The sequence below is a fragment of the Nannobrachium achirus genome (genome assembly GCF_963921795.1).
Source record: "Nannobrachium achirus genome assembly, chromosome: 13".
Lineage (NCBI taxonomy): Eukaryota > Metazoa > Chordata > Actinopteri > Myctophiformes > Myctophidae > Nannobrachium > Nannobrachium achirus.
The window spans coordinates 46863708-46885814 of NC_137833.1; the positions used below are offsets into that span (position 1 = coordinate 46863708).

At 44.3% G+C, this 22107-nt stretch overlaps 2 protein-coding genes across 2 annotated transcripts in view; one reads left to right on the forward strand and one right to left on the reverse strand.

Moving 5' to 3' along the window:
* Window positions 1-22107, forward strand: part of wdfy4 (WDFY family member 4) — a gene marked incomplete at its 5' end in the record, with an annotated part of 162889 nt that overhangs the window by 86604 nt on the left and 54178 nt on the right. The window contains 4 exons of the mRNA XM_080740791.1: window positions 15841-15918; window positions 19693-19890; window positions 20380-20458; window positions 21108-21340. Of these exons, the coding sequence (XP_080596917.1) occupies window positions 15841-15918; window positions 19693-19890; window positions 20380-20458; window positions 21108-21340 (588 nt within the window). The remainder of the gene's footprint in view (window positions 1-15840; window positions 15919-19692; window positions 19891-20379; window positions 20459-21107; window positions 21341-22107) is intronic.
* On the reverse strand, window positions 17791-18213 carry LOC308296704 (uncharacterized protein; the record flags this gene model as incomplete). The annotated part of the gene is made up of 1 exon (XM_080740032.1): window positions 17791-18213. One exon carries the CDS (start codon window positions 18211-18213, stop codon window positions 17791-17793), a length of 423 nt encoding a protein of 140 aa, XP_080596158.1.

The window sequence follows — 22107 nt, forward strand, 5'->3', positions numbered from 1 at the left end:
GTCTATTTTCAAATAGCCTTGGTATAAAATAGGGCTAAAGTGGGTTGTGTATGTTTTTATAATATTATAATTTATATCGGCAAAGTAACTTTTTTCAAATAAACTTAATGGAGTAAAAGTACAATATTTGGATACAAGATGTAGCGGAGTAGAAGTACAAGTATTGGAAATTAGAAATACTCAAGTAAAGTACAAATACCTCAAACTTGTACTTATACAGTAACATAAGTACATGTACGTTACACCACTGTTGATATCTAAATAAGTAGTTCGCAAACTTTTGTGTCAAGGGCCATGGACCAAAATATATTTGGCCATGGACCTCGACATTTGAAAATGTTTTGTGCCAGGGACCCCCAAGAAGAGAAGATATTCAAAAACAGCAGATGTGCAAGCTCGCAGCGTGGCACAAAGTAACACGTTGTGAGCTTGTAGATCTGCACATTTTTGAACAGCCAAAGTATCGTATAAAGTGATAAAAATGATTTTGATTGTATTAATACACCCCCCACCCCCCAAAGACCCTTGGGGCCCACTTTGAGAACCACTGATCTAAATGCCCAGTGCCCGATTGGTCAGTCCATTTAGCTGACCAATCAGCAAATGGACTTGTTAATTGAGATTAAGCAATGCATTTCTCATTAATAGCTGATTAATGAACGAGACACTATTTTGTGTCATTAACCAATAAATCCTATATATACTTACAGTAGTTGACTGGGGTCCCCCCCCCCCCCCCCCCCCCCACACACACACACACACACACACAATTCAATCCAATTCAATTCAAATCAATTCGAAGGGCTTTATTGGCATGAGAAAACATATGTGTCCCAATCTCACTGAGAGCCAGTCATCTCGGAAAGTACAGCTTTAGACAGAGACCTTTTTTTTTTTTTTCTCACTAAAATGTGATAAAGCCACTAAAGCATTTCATAAATTTCAGGCTACATTTCACTTAAACTCCAGAGCTTAACTCTGCATGTAAATAAGACTTTTTTTAATTAATGTGAGAGATCGTCAGGTCAGTTGCAGGTTAGAAATTTATTTAGAACTTGAATATCTCAAAAGTAGTATTTCAGCATGGCATCATTCTATAAGCCATATCTTCAAAACTGTTGGGTCAATCTCCACAACCAATATATCATTTTGTAGCTATGATCCCCAGCTTTCAAATGAAATGAAAAAATGAAAATGAATAAAAATCCAATGACTGGCTCCCAGCCAAATTGGGACACATATGTTTACATTGCCAAAGCAGGAGTGTACACAGTACAATACAATTTATCAATATAATAACAATCAAAATAAAATATGTACAATTTGAAGGGGTGGAACAGTTTTCATGTATGGAGATGACTCGATGCAGACAGTGCCAGGATGTGTACACCATAATCGATCGGTAGTCACACACACACGAATCTCTTCTCACAACGACGTGTCGCGACCCGCTGTGAGTGTGAGCTTGTAGATCCGTCAAATCTTCGCCCCCCCAAAGTAGTCTCGATGCTAGTTCACGTGGTCAGCTTTGTTATAAATGCTGGGTGATTGATGAGAGAGAACTTAATTGGGAAATGTGTTTTTATTGAACGGTTACAATAATGATATGTTTCGGGCGGGGTACGGTTCCAGGCCCTTAGATCAGGGGTCTTCAACGGGGGGTCCGGTACCCCTAGGGGGTCCTCAGAGTTACTACAGGGGGTCCTCCAGATCTTTGTGTGATAGAAAGAAAATAATAAAATCTCCTTTTTAGCCAGATTCTTAACCAGATTCTGAGAACTTTAGCCAAAAATAGCAGATCTACAAGCTGCGCGAGGCGTTGTGAGCTTGTAGATCAGCTATTTTTGGCAAAGAGGTTTGGTGTAGAGGGGAGAAGTATTGACGTTTCAAGTGGTTAAATATCTGAAAACACAAATTGACATGAATCCAAAATACACTGATGATTGTCCTGTCAAACGATGAAGCTATATGGAATCTATGACAAGGTTGTGGGGGTCCCTGCTTCATCTCTCTCACAACTAAGGGGTCCTCGGCCTGAAAACGTTGATTTAGATGCCTTAGATGTTGATTTTTTTCATTCAGTCGTAAGGCAACACTCCGTAAGGTAATGAATGGAGGAGGAGAGGAGACGCTGATCTGATGGACGGAATGTCCTCAGTCAAGCTCCAGCGCCAGAAAGCTCCCAGTGATTTATCCCATTAAGACCTGAGAAAATATAAGTCTTCTAAATCAGTGGTTCTCGAGGCGTTCTCGAGGCGTTCTCGAGGCGCTGTGAGCATGTAGATCTGCTATTTTCACAATAGAACTGTGTTAAACAAAATGTAATGCCCCAAGTCGGCCTTTAAAGGTTGAGAACCACTGTTCTAAAGCAGTGGTTCTCAAACTTGGAAATGTGATGGTCTCCCCTTAAAGGTAGGGTGAGTGATTTCATTTAAGTTTCAGTTTTCATGTAGGTGACAGAAGGGGCCTTCCTCCAATCATGATCAAGTGGGGGCGGGCCTTGGTGCGCATAAGGCCCGACTCCACTCGACCATGATTGGAGGAGGGCTCCACTCTATCCTGATTGGAGGAAAACCTTGTCTCTTCCACCAAAACTGAAACTGATTTTTTTCTCCTCACAGGGGATAACGCTGAAGTCCAAATACAGAACATTTACACATTTTGTTATTATTTTAATTAAATTAAATCACTTAACCTACCTTACCCAAATGGTCCATTTGGTCCCTGGAATCCACTTTGAGAACCACTGTTGACTGTTCTAAATCCTAACACTTTTCTGAATGTTGCTAAATATCAGTGGTGCTCAAACCTTTTCATGTCAATAACTCACAAAATGACTTGTATTTGAATTGGCCACCAAACCCCTTCTCAAAATGTTTTGTCCCAGGGACCTCCAGGAGCAAAGATTTGAGTTAAAGATGGGGTGCCATGATATTATGATTATACTTTTTTCCAAAAAAAGTGTTCAGAAAGTGTTCAAATTATGTTTTTTATGTGGCCACACCCACCAGTTCATTAAGTACGCCTGGTTGTTAGGTGGGTGGTGACCCAGCTGAAGTTAGCCACACCCACAGTGTTGGGTGTGTGGTAAAAGGGGAGGAGATGAGTGTATGATGTCATTAAATGTGTGTTTTTTGACCTTTTGACTCAGAGGCTTTCAGCTTTCAGGAAGTAACCAAAAATACACAGGGAAGACAAGTTTGCACATTATAACCACAGCTGGGGGTCTATTAGAGTAATGTTAACTCCATAGACACATACAAAACAGAAAAAGTACACAACTATGGCACAAAAAAAAAAGGGGGAATAAAATATATACCTGTACTGTATATACTATACTGTATGGTACATTCAAAGATTTGCACAAATTAAAAAATATATATCAGATCTACAAGCGCGTAGCACGGGATGAAGACACACGCTGAGCTTGTATATCTGCTGTTTTTGAATAGCCAAAGTATTTAAAAAAAAAAGGAAAAAGAAAAACCAAAATGACAAGGATGCTTTCCCGGTTTTGATGGGTTATTTCATCAGTGAATGCCGTTTCCCATAATCATATCTGTGTCCTCATATTAGAAAGATAATTAACAGCACTAATGATCACGTTAAGTGCATTACACATTCCACTGCCAGCCCCAGAATGAAGTTGACATTATGTTGCCTTATCATCAAAGGTGGCTTATTGTTGGGAAGTCATTAAAATGGAAATGAGTGTGATGTGCTGATGTTAATTGCGGAGGGGAAGCGACGAGTTATGTATTTAATGCAGCGTTTAAAAAGACAATGAGGTTGCTATCTGCTAAATAGGGTAATTAATGCTATATATTACTTATGTTTGTCCAAATGAAGGAATGAAATTAGGAGATGACGACGGCGACTTGCTGTTTATCTGTCAAAACACGACTCTAGTTGGTAAACTTCATTATTAAGTCTCTTCTCCGCTCTCTAATATTTCTGTAATCGCTCTCTTTGTTTTTCGTCCGCTCTCCGTTAACTTCTCATTTGGCTAGGCCAGGCAGTCATTAGAGAAGCTGTTTTTGTCTCTCCAGATAGCGTGGCAAAGTTTGTTCCTTCGAGTTTATTTCGGAGCATGGGCCACAAGTTTGTCACGCTGTGGTCTCTTTTTTGGCAGGTTTGTTGCGCCAGAGTAGGGATGGGTTTAAGTAGTTAAACGCCATGTATAAAAGTTATTTTCAGTCTTTCCTAAGAGAAACAGATATTCTGTCACGTTTTTGACATACCGTACATAAATGTAAGGTAATGTAAAGTAAAAATCAGACCCAGTGTGAAGTGTGCGGTGCTATTTACTTGCGCCAGCAGAGCGCACAAGTACTACTTTCGGTGCCGTCTGTTTCCGGCTGTCTGTTTACGTCCAAGAGTACAAACGCAGGGCCTTTAGCCACCTTTTACATAGCCTCTCGTAGTCAGGCTTACTCATCTGCGAAGAGAAAAGCCTGGTTACGACCATAGGCTGAAACGGCATGAAACGGTGAATTTCACCGGAAGACTGCAACGCATGACGTAACTTCCGTTAACCGCAGCACTTCCGGTGTCTGCTGATTCATGCCATTTACATCACCTATTGTGGCCAGGGTGCCTTTTACATATAGACAGCACTGAGCACTCATCACCCTACTTGCTCGCTCTGCTGGTTGCACTTGTCGTTTTCTTCAGAAAGTGACTATGAGTACACATGGTGCAAGTTGGCACCTCGACAGAGTGCGGTCTAGTTAATTTCATCAAGCGTCCCACTAGCCAATCACAGTGTGTCCTGCGAAGCTTGGCCAATGGGACCGTACAACCCTGGACATTTTTTTCTCACATTTTTCCCCCCGGTTTTTGACATTTTACACAACAAACTTTGAGGATTTTTGTGCCAGGATGAAGGCCACATCTAGGCTTGGTGTAGCTCGCACTTCGATTTTTGACCGGACAAAGCCAGATGTTGGAGCTATCTCCTCATGTTCCAGGAGCACCGCTCAAAAAAAAAAAATACGTCCCATTCACTCCTGTTGAAAACTCTGTCTGGAGCAGCCTTCATTCAACACAATGTTAACTTGGATTATCAAAACCGGACATTTTCTTTCCCCCTGATTCCATGGCATCCATTTGAGACCACCGATAGCCGGATCAGATCAACGCATAAAAACTCTCTGAATGTTGGTAGGAGCGGATCAATGATGTTTTAACTTGGGCAGTATATTAGTTAAATGCCCTGTTTTCAGCTTCAACTATCCTCTTTGAAATTTGGAACTGTGCCATTTCGTCTCACTAACTAGCAACAAGTTCTACAACGTCCCACCCTTAATTCCCACCTGATGTCATGTGGGAGTCCTGACTGCTCCAGATCGTACTCAATAACTGCTAGTTTACATAATGTCTTGAGACTAGGACTCAAGTCTAAGATGTTTAAGGTGTCGCCATAGCCAAAGCGATAGTCAATGCTGATGTAATTGCCAGGGTGTGGGACAAAGATGATACGTTCTCCCACCTTGCAACAGCTCCGACAGCACTCCCTTTGAACAGACCTTCTTGAACACAGGCCTTTCCCCTTGGGCTGAAGCTCCTTCCAGGAGAAGGTCTCTGGATTGAATTTCCACAGATCAATTAAGTGCTTGTCCCGACTATTGCCACCAGCTATGTACAGTTCTCCATTGTAAGCAAAGGCTGAATGACCAAAGCGTCCTTCTGGAAGAGGCTGTGCAGAAGGCATGCTAAACCAGCAGTTGGTCTGCATGTCAAACACTCTTATGTCGTTGCAGTAGTTTCTACTGTCTCTATAGCCACCAAATACAAACATCTTTGTCCCGATGATGGTGGCAGAGTGACCTTCTGTACAAAGTTCCGGACTGCCTCTGGTGTTAACTAAAGACCAGACCATTGTGGTGGTGTCCAACTTGTACAAGTCATTTATGAATTCAGTCAGTAAGTTGTGTCCTCCATACACATACATGACCTTCTCCAAGACGCAGGCTGAGTGATTATCCCTCCCCACTGGAACAGTCCCAGAAATCCTGGGCCTGAACCATCTGTGGGTGTCAACATCAAACGCATAAAGCACATTGCAGTACTCGACTGGAACGTCGTTATCCTTACGTCCCCCCCAGAAGTAGACTATATTTTCAATCAGCACAACTGTGTGGCCTTCACGATAGGAGGGAACTTCTCTTCCAGCTGTCACTCTGGGCAACGTCATACAGCGCAAAGACACCGTGTTGATGATTTCTACCTCAATCTGGTCCATATCATGAGTGAATGAGTACACCTTTTCCCTGACTGCAACCACCACGTCTGGAGCTATGGGCATTCCTCCTCCTTGATGCTCGACCCATTGCAACATTTCACTCAACTACTCCTCAGCAAGATAGGAGATATGTTGCATGATCTGCCAATTATATGGTAGTACTGTACAAACGTCACTGTGAAGCTTGGCCAATCCGTGAAGCCGATGGTTTAGATCAGCCAATCAGGAAAACAGATGCCTGTTCATCTTCCTGTCATCTTTCGGCTTAGGAATGCGGCAAAAACAAAGAAATCTCCACACATTCAAGGCTTCATGGGGTCATCGAAAATAAGACGTTTTTTTCCTTTCTTTTTTTGTAATCTTGTACCTGGCCTGTAGACCCGTTCGCAATTTGGTGTTACATACATAATGGATATCTGTGCACCTGTGCAAAGTGAGGGGTGCAAACAAGACACACGTATATATCCTTGTATGGGCTGTTCTGTCCATGACGTCAGTTACTTTGTTTGTAGGCGCCAGGGCACACGAGCGGAGTGGAGCGGTGACCAAAGCCGCTCCGCGCTCCAGAGGGCTCTTGTCCCACTCGCTCATCACTCTGGTCGGCCCGGGTCGCTCCCCGCCGCTCCGTCGCTCACCTTGATTTTCGCATCTCTCGCTCCGCACTCGCTCCACACTCCTCTCAGGGTCGTCAATCAGAGTCAAAAAAGTAGTTTGCTACCATGTCTGAAACACTTTCTCCTTTGCCAGTGTGTTCCCAACACAAATGCCTGCGGTAACGTGAGCCTCGGCTTTGATGGGGACTTGGAGAGCTGTCCACTCGGCACTGTTTTGTTGGAAACATGCAGAGAACGGCCCCAACAGGATCGGCTCGGAGCGGAGGAGGGTCGGTGCTCAGACCCATTATAAAAGTCGCTCACTCACGCTCAACTAAAAAACGTCTCGCTCCGCTCCCCGCACCGCTCGCGCTCCACTCCGCTCGTATGCCCTGGTAGGCGCATGCATGGAGATCCGTGCTAATTGTTCTAGTGCAGCAATTATTCTTTTGTGGATCAACCTTTAACCAATCAGGAAGCAGCATTCTCTGTGATGTCACTATTTTAGAGTAAGTACATTGAGATCAACGAGGGAGTGATGCTAGCCAGAGGATTGGTCAATCGTCACATGACAAACGTCATTATTAAGTCTCTTCTCCGTCTCTAATATTTCTGTAATCGCTCTCTTTGTTTTTTGTCCGCTCTCCGTTAACTTCTCATTTGGCTAGGCCAGGCAGTCATTAGAGAAGCTGTTTTTGTCTCTCAGATAGCGTGGCAAAGTTTGTTCCTTCGAGTTTATTTCAGAGCATGGGCCACAAGTTTGTCACGCTGTGGTCTTTTTTTGGCAGGTTTGTAGCGCCAGTCGCCAGAGTAGGTAGGGATGGGTTTAAGTAGTTAAACGCCATGTATAACAGTTATTTTCAATCTTTCCTAATAGAAACAGATATTCTCTCACGTTTTTGACATACATAAATGTAAGGTACTGTAAAGTAAAAATCACACCTTGTGTGAAGTGCACAGTGCTATTTACTTGCGCCAGCAGAGCGCACAAGTACTACTTTCGGTGCCGTCCGTTTCCGGCTGTCTGTTTACAGCCGAGAGTACTAAGGCAGGGCCTTAAGCCAATGAGGGAGCAGTGTTCTCGGTGATGTCAGCACCAACAAGTGCAACCTGATATAAATAACAAGGCGCAAGTTGGCACCTCGACAGAGTGCAGTCTAGTTAATTTCATCAAGCGCCCCACTAGCCAATCACAGCGTGTCCTGTGAAGCTTGGCCAATGGGATCGTACAACTCTGGACATTTCTTTACGCTTTTTACCCCCCAGTTTTTTGAAGCGGTGAAAGCCGCTTCCAAGGTGTGGCTTGTCTGTCCCGTACATGTCCCGTGCATGCAGAATTGAGGATTGGTCAAGCTTCACATGACAAGTCAGAATTCATAAAAATATAGAACTAAAGCACATAGAAAGTATAGATCTAGAACACAGAATGTATAGATCTAGAAAACAGATTTCATAGCTCTAGAACACATAGAATAAAAATTCACCGCTTCACTTCGAATTGAGGTTTGATTTTTGACCAGACAAAGCCAGATGTTGGAGCTATCTCCTCCTGTTCCAGGAGCACCGCTCAAAAATACGTCCCATTCACTCCTGTTGAAAACTCTGTCTGGAGCAGCCTTCATTCAACACAATGTTAACTTGGATTATCAAAACCGGACATTTTCTTTCCCCCTGATTCCATGGCATCCATTTGAGACCATCGATAGCCGGATCAGATCAACGCATAAAAACTCTCTGAATGTTGGTAGGAGAGGATCGATGATGTTTTAACTTGGGCAGTATATTAGTTAAATGCCCTGTTTTCAGCTTCAACTATCCTCTTTGCAATTTGGAACTGTGCCATTTCGTCTCACTAACTAGCAACAAGTTCTACAACGTCCCACCCTTAATTCCCACCTGATGTCATGTGGGAGTCCTGACTGCTCCAGATCGTACTCAATAACTGCTAGTTTACATAATGTCTTGAGACTAGGACTCAAGTCTAAGATGTTTAAGGTGTCGCCATAGCCAAAGCGATAGTCAATGCTGATGTAATTGCCAGGGTGTGGGACAAAGATGATACGTTCTCCCACCTTGCAACAGCTCCGACAGCACTCCCTTTGAACAGACCTTCTTGAACACAGGCCTTTCCCCTTGGGCTGAAGCTCCTTCCAGGAGAAGGTCTCTAGATTGAATTTCCACAGATCAATTAAGTGCTTGTCCCGACTATTGCCACCAGCTATGTACAGTTCTCCATTGTAAGCAAAGGCTGAATGACCAAAGCGTCCTTCTGGAAGAGGCTGTGCAGAAGGCATGCTAAACCAGCAGTTGGTCTGCATGTCAAACACTCTTATGTCGTTGCAGTAGTTTCTACTGTCTCTATAGCCACCAAATACAAACATCTTTGTCCCGATGATGGTGGCAGAGTGACCTTCTGTAGAAAGTTCCGGACTGCCTCTGGTGTTAACTAAAGACCAGACCATTGTGGTGGTGTCCAACTTGTACAAGTCATTTATGAATTCAGTCAGGAAGTTGTGTCCTCCATACACATACATGACCTTCTCCAAGACGCAGGCAGAGTGATTATCCCTCCCCACTGGAACAGTCCCAGAAATCCTGGGCCTGAACCATCTGTGGGTATCAACATCAAATGCATAAAGCACATTGCAGTACTCTGGATCGTTATCGTTATCCTTACGTCCCCCCCAAAAGTAGACTATATTTTCAATCAGCACAACTGTGTGGCCTTCACGATAGGAGGGAACTTCTCTTCCAGCTGTCACTCTGGACAACGTTATATAGCGCAAAGACACCGTGTTGATGATTTTCACCTCAATCTGGTCCATATCATGAGTGAATGAGTACACCTTTTCCCCGACTGCAACAACAAAGTCTGTAGCTATGGGCATTCCTCCTCCTTGATGCTCGACCCATTGCAACATTTCACTCAACTACTAGGAGATAGGAGATATGTTGCATGATCTGCCAATTATATGGTAGGACTGTACAAACGTACAGTCCCCTGGATCATGGGCCACACAACAAACTTTTGTGCAAGGATGAAGGCCACATCTAGGCCTGGTGTAGCTCGCACTTCGATTTTTGACCGGACAAAGCCAGATGTTGGAGCTATCTCCTCCTGTTCCAGGAGCACCGCTCAAAAATACGTCCCATTCACTCCTGTTGAAAACTCTGTCTGGAGCAGCCTTCATTCAACACAATGTTAACTTGGATTATCAAAACCGGACATTTTCTTTCCCCCTGATTCCATGGCATCCATTTGAGACCATCGATAGCCGGATCAGATCAACGCATAAAAACTCTCTGAATGTTGGTAGAAGCGGATCAATGATGTTTTAACTTGGGCAGTATATTAGTTAAATGCCCTGTTTTCAGCTTCAACTATCCTCTTTGCAAAAAGAGAAGGAGGATCCGAGCACTCAAAATGTTAAAAAGGAGGGGAACGGACGTAAAAGCAGTGTACTTTATTTCATGACAAAATAAAAGCAGACATGTTTCGACCCTCTCGGGGTCTTCATCAGGGCATAAATGAGGCAAACAGACAAACAGAAGTCATTATATACAGAGGGCTGCAGAGTAGCAGAGACCTAGTCAATCAGCACTTAGGACACACACCCAGAATTGCACACGTGTGTGTGTGTGAGCAGCACAAAAGGTAATTACATAGGGACAACAAATACTGGAGCAATCAATCAATTAGCCAATGAGACTAAATAAAGAAGAACGAAAAAAATAATATATATATATATATATATATATAACAAAACAATATACCTTTAACCAAAAAAGCAATCCTCTTTGCAATTTGGAACTGTGCCATTTCGTCTCACTAACTAGCAACAAGTTCTACAACGTCCCACCCCTAATTCCCACCTGATGTTGTGTGGGAGTCCCGACTGCTCCAGATCGTACTCAATAACTGCTAGTTTACATAATGTCTTGAGACTAGGACTCAAGTCTAAGATGTTTAAGGTGTCGCTGTAGCCATAGTTAAATTCAAGGCTTACGTAACTGCCAGTGTGTGGGACAAAGATGATACGTTCTCCCACCTTGCAACAGCACCGACAGCACTCCCTGTGAACAGACCTTGAACACAGGCCTTTCCCCTTGGGCTGAAGGTCCTTCCAGGAGAAGGTCTCTGGATTGCATTTCCACAGATCAATTAAGTGCTCGTCTCGACTACTGCCACCAGCTATGTACAGTTCTCCATTGTAAGCAAAGGCTGAATGACCAAAGCGTCCTTCTGGAAGAGGCTGCGCAGAAGGCATGCTAAACCAGCAGTTGGTCTGCATGTCAAACACTCTGATGTCGTTGTAGTAGAGTGTGGTTTCTCTAGACCAATATCTATTGTCTCTATAGCCACCAAATACAAACATCTTTGTCCCGATGATGGTGGCAGAGTGACCTTCTGTAGAAAGTTCCGGACTGCCTCTGGTGTTAACTAAAGACCAGACCATTGTGGTGGTGTCCAACTTGTACAAGTCATTTATGAATTCAGTCAGGAAGTTGTGTCCTCCATACACATACATGACCTTCTCCAAGACGCAGGCAGAGTGATTATCCCTCCCCACTGGAACAGTCCCAGAAATCCTGGGCCTGAACCATCTGTGGGTGTCAACATCAAAGGCATAAAGCACATTGCAGTACTCTGGATCATGGGCCACAAGTTTCAGAAGTTTGTCACGCTGTGGTCTTTTTTTGTCAGAGTTGTAGCGCCAGCGCCAGAATAGGGATGGATCCGTACGTCCCCCCCAGAGGTAGACTATATTTTCAATCAGCACAGCTGTGTGGCCATCACGAATGGAGGGAACTTCTTCTCTTCCAGCTGTCACTGTGGACAACGTCATACAGCGCAAAGACACCGTGTTGATGATTTTCACCTCAATCTGGTCCATTTCATAGTGCCATCCGAATGAGTACACCTTTTCCCCGACTGCAACAACAACGTCTGCAACTATGGCCATTCCTCCTTCCTGATGCTCGACCCATCGCAACATTTCGCTCAACTACTCCTCAGCAAGATAGGAGATGTGTTGTGTGATCTACCAATTATATGGTAGTACTGCACAAACATCACTGCGAAGCTTGGCCAATCCGTGAAGCCGATGGTTTAGATCAGCCAATCAGGAAAACAGATGCCTGTTCATCTTCCTGTCATCTTTCGGCTTAGGAATACGACAAAAACAAAGAAATCTCCACAAATTCAAGGCTCCATGGGGTGTATAATTCATAGAAAATAAGACGTTTTCTTTTTCTTTCTTTTTTTGTAATCTTGTACCTGGCCTGTAGACCCGTTCGCAATTTGGTGTTACATACATACATGGATATCTGTGCACCTGTGCAAAGTGAGGGGTGCAAACACGACACACGTGCATATATCCTTGTATGGGCTGTTCTGTCCATGACGTCAGTTACTTTTTGTGTAGGCACCAGGGCACACGAGCGGAGTGGAGCGGTGACAAAAGCCGCTCCGCGCTCCAGAGGGCTCTTGTCCCGCTCGCTCATCACTCTGGTCGGCCACCGGGCCGCTCCCCGCCGCTCCGTTGCTCACCTTGATTTTCGCATCTCTCGCTCCGCACTTGCTCCACGCTCCTCTCAGGGTCGTCAATCAGAGTCAAAAAAGTAGTTTGCTACCATGTCTGAAACACTTTCTCCTTTGCCAGTGTGTTCCCAATACAAATGCCTGCGGTAACGTGAGCCTCGGCTTTGATGGGGACTTGGAGAGCTGTCCACTCGGCACTGTTTTGTTGGAAACATGCAGAGAACGGCCCCAACAGAATCGGCTCGGAGCGGAGGAGGGTCGGTGCTCAGACCCATTATAAAAGTCGCTCGCTCACGCTCAACAAAAAAACGGCTCGCTCCGCTCCCCGCACCGCTCGCGCTCCGCATACATGGAGATCCGTGCTAATTGTTCTAGTGCAGTAATTATTCTTTTGTGGATCAACCTTTAACCAATCAGGAAGCAGCAGTCTCTGTGACGTCACTATTTTAGAGTAAGTCCATTGAGATCAACGAGGGAGTGATGCTAGCCCGAGGATTGGTCAATCGTCACATGACAATTTGGCCACAACATAATACAGGCAACCACACTTGCAATTTCCCAGAATTCTCATATATGTCCTACTTGTGCATAGGACGCAAGTTGGCACCTCAACAGAGTGCAGTTCTAGTTTTGGCTGACACACACACAAAGTGAAACGTAGGAGCGGTTTGCACCGTTCAACGATGAATGAATAGCATGCTATAAACTCACAAGCTAGCGCAGAAATGCTGAAGACACGAGGCAGGATCAGGAAACAGAGACATGGGCATTTTCCTGGCAAATTTAACATAATGCAGATCTTTTTTTTCTTCCTGTTCAGTTTTTAACTGTTTCCAGTCAAAACAATCGCTGCTTTTCGATCAGATAAACGGCAGCGTAACGTAAGTCTGAATATGAGCCCTACATACATACGTGTCTATTGAACACATGCTCTTTCCAGCGGATTCCTCTCGGCTCACGTCAGTGCAACCACACTTGCAATTTCCCAGAATTGCACCTTTGTAGTTTTTAAATCATTGCTGTCGTGCAGAAAATCTCCATATATATATATATATATATATATTATATATATATATATTAGGGATGGTCCGATCAGGTTTTTTGGAACCGATCACCGAGCACCGATCACAAAAGTTTGATCACCCGATCCCGATCAATCACCGATCCGATCAAGTTATTATTTATATTTTCTAAATGTTAATGTTTTAACTTTATTTCATTCATTCACTCATGAATTCATTTATATATTTGCCTTATAGTTATTTACCAGCATTACTATGTATTTATTATCATAGCAGTAACTAATTATTCCTTCAGCACTGTGGAAATCAATACCCCAAAATGGCCTCAAGTGGGCATACTGAACGGCTGGTTGATCAGATGCACCGATCCGATCGGATCGGTGAATTTACCTTTTGATCTAAACCACCGATTATCGCCGATCATGCTTTGATCGGCCCGATCCGATCCATTGCAGATTGATCGGTAACATCTCTAATATATATATATATTAATATAGTTGTTGGGTGGAAACCTTGTATGTCCAAAACCGTTTGTTTTGTATTTATCATTTTTAAAAGGATTTAAACTAGTGAAAACGGCCGATCTGCAAGCACACAACGCCTCGCACCGCGAGGCGTTGTGTGCTTGTAGATCAGCTGTTTTCACTACTTTTGTGCGACGGCCTTGTGTGATGAAGCAGGGCTTTGCTTTGCGAAAAGATTTACAAATTTGAAATTTGGAGATACGAGGTTTCTGCCCGACAGTGACAATATATATATATATATATATATATATATATATATATATATATAATTATTTTGTTCTTACATTAACTCCCTCCTTGATCATACTATAATACTAAGTAGCAGATCCATGAGCTCCGAGCTTGTAGATCTGCAACCTTTTGCAGCTATTTTTCGTCTATTTTTTTATTTGAACCCTGAAGGCCTGAGTCAGTTTTGGACATCTGAGGTTTCCATCCGACAGAGACGATAAGTTTCATACCTGCATTACCTTTTGGGTCTGTTATGTTTTGACATTCATGTTTGATAAAATATCGATTTAACAATTTAACCCATTTCGTGCCCCAGAAATTAACGGATTAAAATGTCCACAATGCCTCCCTCAGGCTGCATTCACTAGCGTTGTCTTATTTTGAAGGCCAGAAGTCCATAGCGTAAACACTTCCGGTCTGACATCATCACGTCCTTCACCGGAATCGATCATTGTTTACGTGGTGTAATGGCGGATCGGATCGGTGCTTTTCAACATGTGTTATATAAGCGAGCATCTGCCTCCATCCTCGCTTTGAAAGTGTTGTTTTGAGATAATGGACATTAAAGATGAGATTCCCCGTCTGCCTCAATGTTATGGGATTACTATTTTGTGCTCGTGGATCCGTGATGATGATAAATCAGCGAGGGAGATCGTCTCGGGACCTTCCGTGCATGTTCCCGGTAGGATAACCGCCGTTACAGTAATATATTACTTTTCGCGAGATATCTCGGGAATGGCACTGCGAACATCAAAGGGAATTTCGCGAGATATCTCGGGAATGGCACTAAATCGGTTAACAAAGCCACATTAACACCGGTGTCCCTATCGGTCAGAGTACTTTTATGCCAGCTAAGTAAACCCGTTTTTTTTGTATCCTTTTCTGTAACCCCAAAGGCAAATGTGTCAAAATCTGTAATTCAAGTAATTCAAAGGAAAATAGATCTATAAGGTCTTTTGGCAATTTTTGCTGTTTATCGTTCGATAAAGTATATAGGGATTAAGTGGGTAAGAAAACGCCCGCCCCTGTTTTCTTTTACAAATCGAATAACCCCTGCACGCACACAAAAACAAACACGTACACACACACATACATACACACACCCTTACAATACCCTTAACTATAGCGCTTCTCAGTGATATTAATGTTTATGTTAATTAGATCAACACCCACAAATGATTACATTTTCCAGACAGTGTTATTGTATGACCGTGTAGCCACTAGCTTATTTTGCCCCGGCGAATGCAATTTAGACCAGATGTAATTGTTTGAATGTGTTGTAATTGCATGAGGGGAGCAAACAATACCGTGATGAATATTCCATCTATATCTTTGTGTTGTGTTTGCGCGCACGCAAGTGTGTGGTGTGTGTGTGTACGTGCGTGTGTGTGTGTGTGTGTGTGTGTGTGTGTGTGTGTGTGTGTGTGTGTGTGTGTGTGTGTGTGTGTGTGTGTGTGTGTGTGTGTGTGTGTGTGTGTGTGTGTGTGTGTGTGTGTGTGTGTGTGTGTGCAGGTGCAAGGTCCCTGGAAGTGATTGCTTGGCCTGTTCTTTTCATTCGGACACCTCACGATTTCTCTCTCTCCCGCCCTCTCTCCCTCTCTGCCCCCCATCTCTCTCTCTCTCTCTCTCTCTCTCTCTCTCTCTCCCTCTCTCCCTCTCTCCCTCTCTCTCTCTCTCTCTCTAGGAGTTTATGTTGTGCATGGAGTCTCAGCGACAGAGAGGTCATGACATGTTTGAGAACATGAGGAGAAACAACATGCAGGTCGGTCTGTCTGTCTGTCCATCCTGGGCATAACTACAGCATAGATTCTCAAACTCTTCCCAAACATGACCCTACCTGACCCGATGTTTTTGGGCCGGGTATAGGCCCAAAGATTTATGCTAATTAAAAAGAAAAATGCAACTGGACATTGCAAGTGTGGTTGTCGACGTGTCACGTGACTATATTCATGTGAAGCTCGACCAATACGTGAGCTAGCGCCACTCCCAAATGTTTTTTATTTGCGTTTGCTTCGCTTTCATCTTCTGTGCCACTGCCATTTCCAGTGGAAACGCTAGCCGAATTTACCTGCTTATTGATTCAAGGTAAAAACCCATTCACAAATAAAGTTTACTAGAATAAATAAAGTTTCCCCCGGACTACAGTGTGTTGCCCTGTCAGGAAAACACACTAATTAGTCAGGCCGGGCCAGGCCTCGGGCCAGCCCAGTTAGGGCCCAGTTGGGGCCGGCCCTTAATTTTCAGGCCCATTGAGAACTCTACTCCAGCACTGAGTGACCGACAGTGTGTGTGCGTGTCACCAGTAGCCCGAGGATGGGTTGTGCCGAGTGTTGAATCGGCTCAGACCAGAACCCAAAGTCCCGAAATGGGGGGGTCCCTGCTTCATCTCTCTCTCTAAGGTAGGGGTCTTCAAGGTCTTCAGGCCAAGGACCCCTTAGTTGAGAGAGAGAGATGAAGCAGGGACCCCCACAACCTTCTCATAGATTCCATATAGTTTCATGGTTTGACAGCACAATCATCAGTGTATTTTGGATTCATGTCAATTTGTGTTTTCAGATATTTAACCACAATAAACTTGACCTTTCACTCTGTTCTTTTTCCCTCTTCACCAAACGTCATTGCCGAAAATAGCCAATCTACAAGCTCACAACGCCTCGCAGCGCGAGGCGTTGTGGGCTTGTAGATCTGCTATTTTTGGCTAAAGTTCTCTGAATATGGACGCTAGGGTTCAAGTGGTTGATATAAAAAAGGAGAAAGTTTCTATCACACAAAGATTTGGAGGACTCCCTGTAGTAACTCTGAGGACCCCCTAGGGGTCCCGGACCCCCTGTTGAAGACCCCTGCTCTAAGGGGTCCTTGGCCTGGAGAAGCGTTGTGCTGAACATCCGTTTTATTCAGGTTCAATTTGTAAAAAATGTGTAAGAAAAAACTAAAGGGAAGACAGTTTAAGCTCCAAATACTTTTCTTGTTTTTTTCCCCCTTTCTTTTTTGTCCTTTATTTTGAATACCTCAGCTGTAGTCAGTTTTTCGGATATGGATATACATCATCTCTGTCAGTCGGAAACCTTAAACGTCCAAAACACTTACCTTTCAGGATAATAACGCTGTGCTGTATACGTGGCGGAGAGAGTCGCAGCCCCAGCCTGAAGCCTCTAAAGTCTAGTATCTGCTCTCGTTCCATAGGGATATCCCTTTGGAGTGATGGTTAAGATATTGGACTTTCACGTGGGAGACCCGGGTTCGAAGCCGGGTGGGGAGGTTCGGATCACCTCCGTTACATTGGTGCCGTGACCCGGATCCGGGCTTCCCCGTAGGAGGAGGTCAAAGGGGGGTGAGTGTGGCGGAGAGAGTCGCAGCCCCAGCCTGAAGCCTCAAAAGTCTAGTATCTGCTCTCGTTCCATAGGGATATCCCTTTGGAGTGATGGTTAAGATATTGGACTTTCACGTGGGAGACCCGGGTTCGAAGCCGGGTGGGGAGATTCGGATCACCTCCGTTACATATATACAGTTGGGGCAATTACAAAAATTCTAGTTTTGTTTTGAACAAAGAACCCTTATACGCAATCATAACCTCAAGGGTGACAACAGCAGCTCCCACAGACAGGGAGAAGAACAGCCAGAAGAAGCTTGCCCGTTATAACAGTCTCTTGATGGCGGCATTGATCTCAGAGATCTGCTCTGTAAGTTGGCTCCATTGCTCGGGGTTCAGGGAGATGCCTTTCTTGCTGGGCTTCACCTCTCCGGACTCCCTGTCCATCCAGTACTGCCGGATGTCCACCAGAACCTGGCCTCTGAACAGCGACACGCTGACGAACTTCATTTTGCCCAGGTGGAGCATGTCGTCCTCACCACCCCTGCCACCTTCTCCAACACCTTCTTCTCCACCACCGCCATTGGAAGCTCTGGAGGAGCTGCTGCGCCTTGCGCTTTCGCTCTTGCGTTTCTTGCCGGCTGCTGATTTCTTTGGCGCGATACTGGTCTTCTTTATCTTGGCCTTGGTCTCCACCTCCTCCTCGCTTCCAGATGTGGAGGGCAGGATCGCCCTCGATTTAGGCATCATGGTGTGTTTATGGATGGATTTGTAGACTGCTGATTGAACGGTAGGAAGGAAATAACCTCTGGTAATAACAGGAAACCTTATATACGCCTTCCAATACTACAAAAGTGTGAGCTCGTGATACTTCATGTGGCCATGCCTGTGACGTCAAGTCGTCTGTGACATATCTATGACGTATGACTCCATATTCAGCCCGATCTGAGCTCCCAAATATTTCAAAAAGGGTAATCTATCTATCTATCTATAAATTAGGGAAATCTACGTCCGCGTGCCTGCGCTGACGTCATCCAATGGGAAAACCCTTGAGAAAACACATGATGACGTCATCCAATGGGAAAAGCCTTGGAAAGATACGGGACACGGAAAGACACAGGAAATCTACGCCCGCGTGTCTGAGCAGTCTAAGTACAGAGTAAAAGGTCAAGTTTATTAGGTAATGACAGCTCAAGTGGTTAAATATCTGAAAACACAAATGAATCCAAAATACACTGATGATTGTGCTGTCAAAAGATGAAACTATATGGAATCAAACAAACTAATTAGGGTCCTGCTTAACCTTCCCTATCAGACTCACCTCACCGCTACTCACCAGTTAAGAGTGGGGTGGCTCAGAGTAGATGACAGAGTACAGCAACTTGCAATGGGCCTGGTGTACAAGATACACTACACCACTATGATACCCAAGTACCGGTTAAAATACTTTATAAACATTAAGGATGTCCATAATTATAACACCAGAGGCAGCGCACACAGATCACTTCCAACCCAGAGTAAAAACCAACAAAGGGTCAAACTCGTTTTTCTGCTATACCACCAAAATGTGGAAAGCCTTACCAAAGGCCATAAAGGCGTGTGGATCACTAGTATCCTTTAAAATTGCCCTGAAAAACCACTTACAGGCAGCAGCCGTTCGCAACTGGTAAAAAAATGAACCTAGCCCAACCCTACCCTCCCCTGCCCCTTCTTTGTATATACTGTTTGTTTAGACTTACTGTTTTCTTTTTTGTTTTTCTTTACATATCTACTGCATAGTACTGTGTTCTATTTGTCTGTCATTCAATGTTATATGAGATACTTAAATGGTTTCCAGTGGAAATAAGCTTGGTCTTTTCATGGATCTCCTTTTAGTAGACCTTGTACCAGTGAACTGTACCGTCATGAAACTGTACCTTTTCCTATGCAAACTTCTAATAAAGTCTTCAATCAATCAATCAATCAAATCTATGAAAAGGTTGTGGGGGTCCCTGCTTCATCTCTCTCTCAACTAAGGGGTACATTGAAGACCCCTTTACTAATACATGTGTCATGTACTGTCCTTTTTATTATTGGGTGCTCTACAAATTACTTTTTTCATTAATTTTCTGTTTTATATTGATATATTTTTAAACACAGTATGTCTTTAAACCTGTAGAGCGTCCTTGTCTTGTCAAAGATGCCCTATGAATAAAAGGTACCCACTTCCCTCCTCTTCCTCTGCAGCTGTGTTCCAGCGAGTGGGAGCGGCTGAGCGGCCAGTGGCTGCGGGTGGAAGCAGACCTGCTCAGGGAGAGGGCGGTGTTCGGCCCCGGGCCGGGGGTGGAGGTCCCCACCACCAGGGACTGGGTGCAGGACGCAGCCGAGGGGCCCAACCGCACCAGGCCCCGCATCCGCAGGAGGGCCCTGAGATGGTCCAAACAGGTACCATGCATGCAGTATAGCAGGACTCCACACTTTGATATAACCAATGGAACCAAATGTACGTTTACGGCAGTAGTTCTCTTTAAAGGCCCAGTTCAACTCTGGGACAACCATTATTTTATTTATTGTATTGTTGTTTGGGACAAGATCAACACAATCCTGAGTTATGTGTTATGAGATATTTTAGTATTTCAGCATGAATGATGATGCAAAATGGCATCATATGATGCAAAATGGCATCATACGATGCAAAATGGCAAAATGTAGGGGTCAAGGACCCCTAAATTGAAATGTATTTGGCCGCGGAGCCCCACTTGAAAAGGTTTTGTGCGAGGGAGTACGGACCCCCAGAAGGGAAGATTTTTGTTAAAATTAATTTTTTAGCTATTTTTCAAAACTAAACTTCAATGTTTCAGAAAAACTGACAGATCTAACAGATCTCCCCTCTGAACCACTGATCTAACAGATCTAACTCTCTGGCTCTGACAGGTGCCTGGGTCCCTGAGTCTGTGTTTGAGGACTGGAGCCTCTGACCACCACAACAGAAGTGGAACAGAACCTGATGCAGGTACAGAGACACACCTCTATTGTACCTTGTAACAGAACCTGGTGCAGGTACATAGACACACTTCTATTGTACCTTCTAACACAACCTGGTGCAGGTAAAGAGACACACTTCTATTGTACCTTCTAACAGAGCCTGGTGCAGGTAACAGTGGCGGAACAAGGCCCCGATGTGCCCCAACGCGAGATTTTCACCAAGTGACCCTCAACAACAACAACAATTTTCACAGATTTGCCTCTTTCTTACGTAATATTATTATTATTATTACCCTTATTATATTATTATTATATATACTTTACAACTGTGCAGATACCCTATGTACACTTATACGGTATGTTACACTTATACGGTATGTTGGTTTATTTACTGTTGAGTGAGAAAACAATGTTGCACATATACGCTAATCATTTGAGGACCCTCCCCCCAAAATATGCATCAGTGGTTCTCAAAGTGGATTCCAGGGACTCTGTGGGTTCCTTTATGGGGGTCTAAATTGACCCATACAAGTCTGTAACTCTAACCTTGTACAAATGGAACCAAATGGACCCGTTAGGGAAGACCTTAAAATGTAAACGTTTGAGAATCACTGCACTATAGGATGTTTGTCATGATGAGTGTGTGGACAGACACCTCTCGTGTCCTCCTCCCCCAGAGACCAGGATCCTGTGTGAGCCGGGGGCCGAGGTCAAGGACGTCAACGACGCCGACGAAGCATCCGCCTGCGAGTGTCTGACCTTCTTCCCTGTTCTGAGCGAGACGCCCGCCACCCCCTCCACCCCCTCTGAGCCCTCCACCCCCGCCTCCACCCCTCCTGAGTCCTGCTCCAGAAGACCGTCCTGTCCTGACCTGCACGTCATCCTGCAGCAGCTCCAGCCCGGAGAAGAGGTTTGTTTTTTTACTCTGGTCCAGTGTTTCTAAAACTTTTACATTTCAAGTTCTCCCCTTATGTACAAATGGAACCAAATCCATTTGGACACTGCACTTGCATTCTTTCTAATTACTTGCGCAAGCAGAGCGCAAGTAGTCTTTTTTGAAGACCGTAGCCCTGTATTGTCTGGGTCTGGGAATGTATGTATGTATGTTGGTGTCTCAGCCAATGAGGGACCAGCATTCTTTGTGATGCCACTGGTGATGTCAGCAGAGTTTGGTATATAAGAGCGTTCTTGGTAATGTCTTCATTAACAGTCAATGAGGCCAGCAGGGAACACATTGTGGCACGCTTTGTAATCGGCTGGTTATGTACTGTATGTAGGTATGTATGCATAGAACGGTTGGAACAGGTGGATCATGTGATGCGGACGGATGGATTCGGTTCAAATCCCCTCATGGCGCGCTAGTAGGCCTACTTGTGCAAGAAGCTCAAGTTGGCACCTCGACAGAGTGCAGTTCTAGTTATCATTATTATTAGTGTGGTTGCTATAGGCAAGTTATAGGCAACATATTATTGTTCTCAGCCCGAGATCTTTTTGCCAGCAAAGTGAACCTGTGTTTTGTTAACCTTTTGACTGAAGTTCCCACAGGTTGAGAACCACTGCTCTAGGCGCCATATGTCTGTGTGTTCAGAGACAAAAGACATGGGTTGTCTGAGAACTTACTGTAACAGCAGTGTAGAACGTGAGGTGAGCCGGGGATTGAGGGGGCGTTGACACACA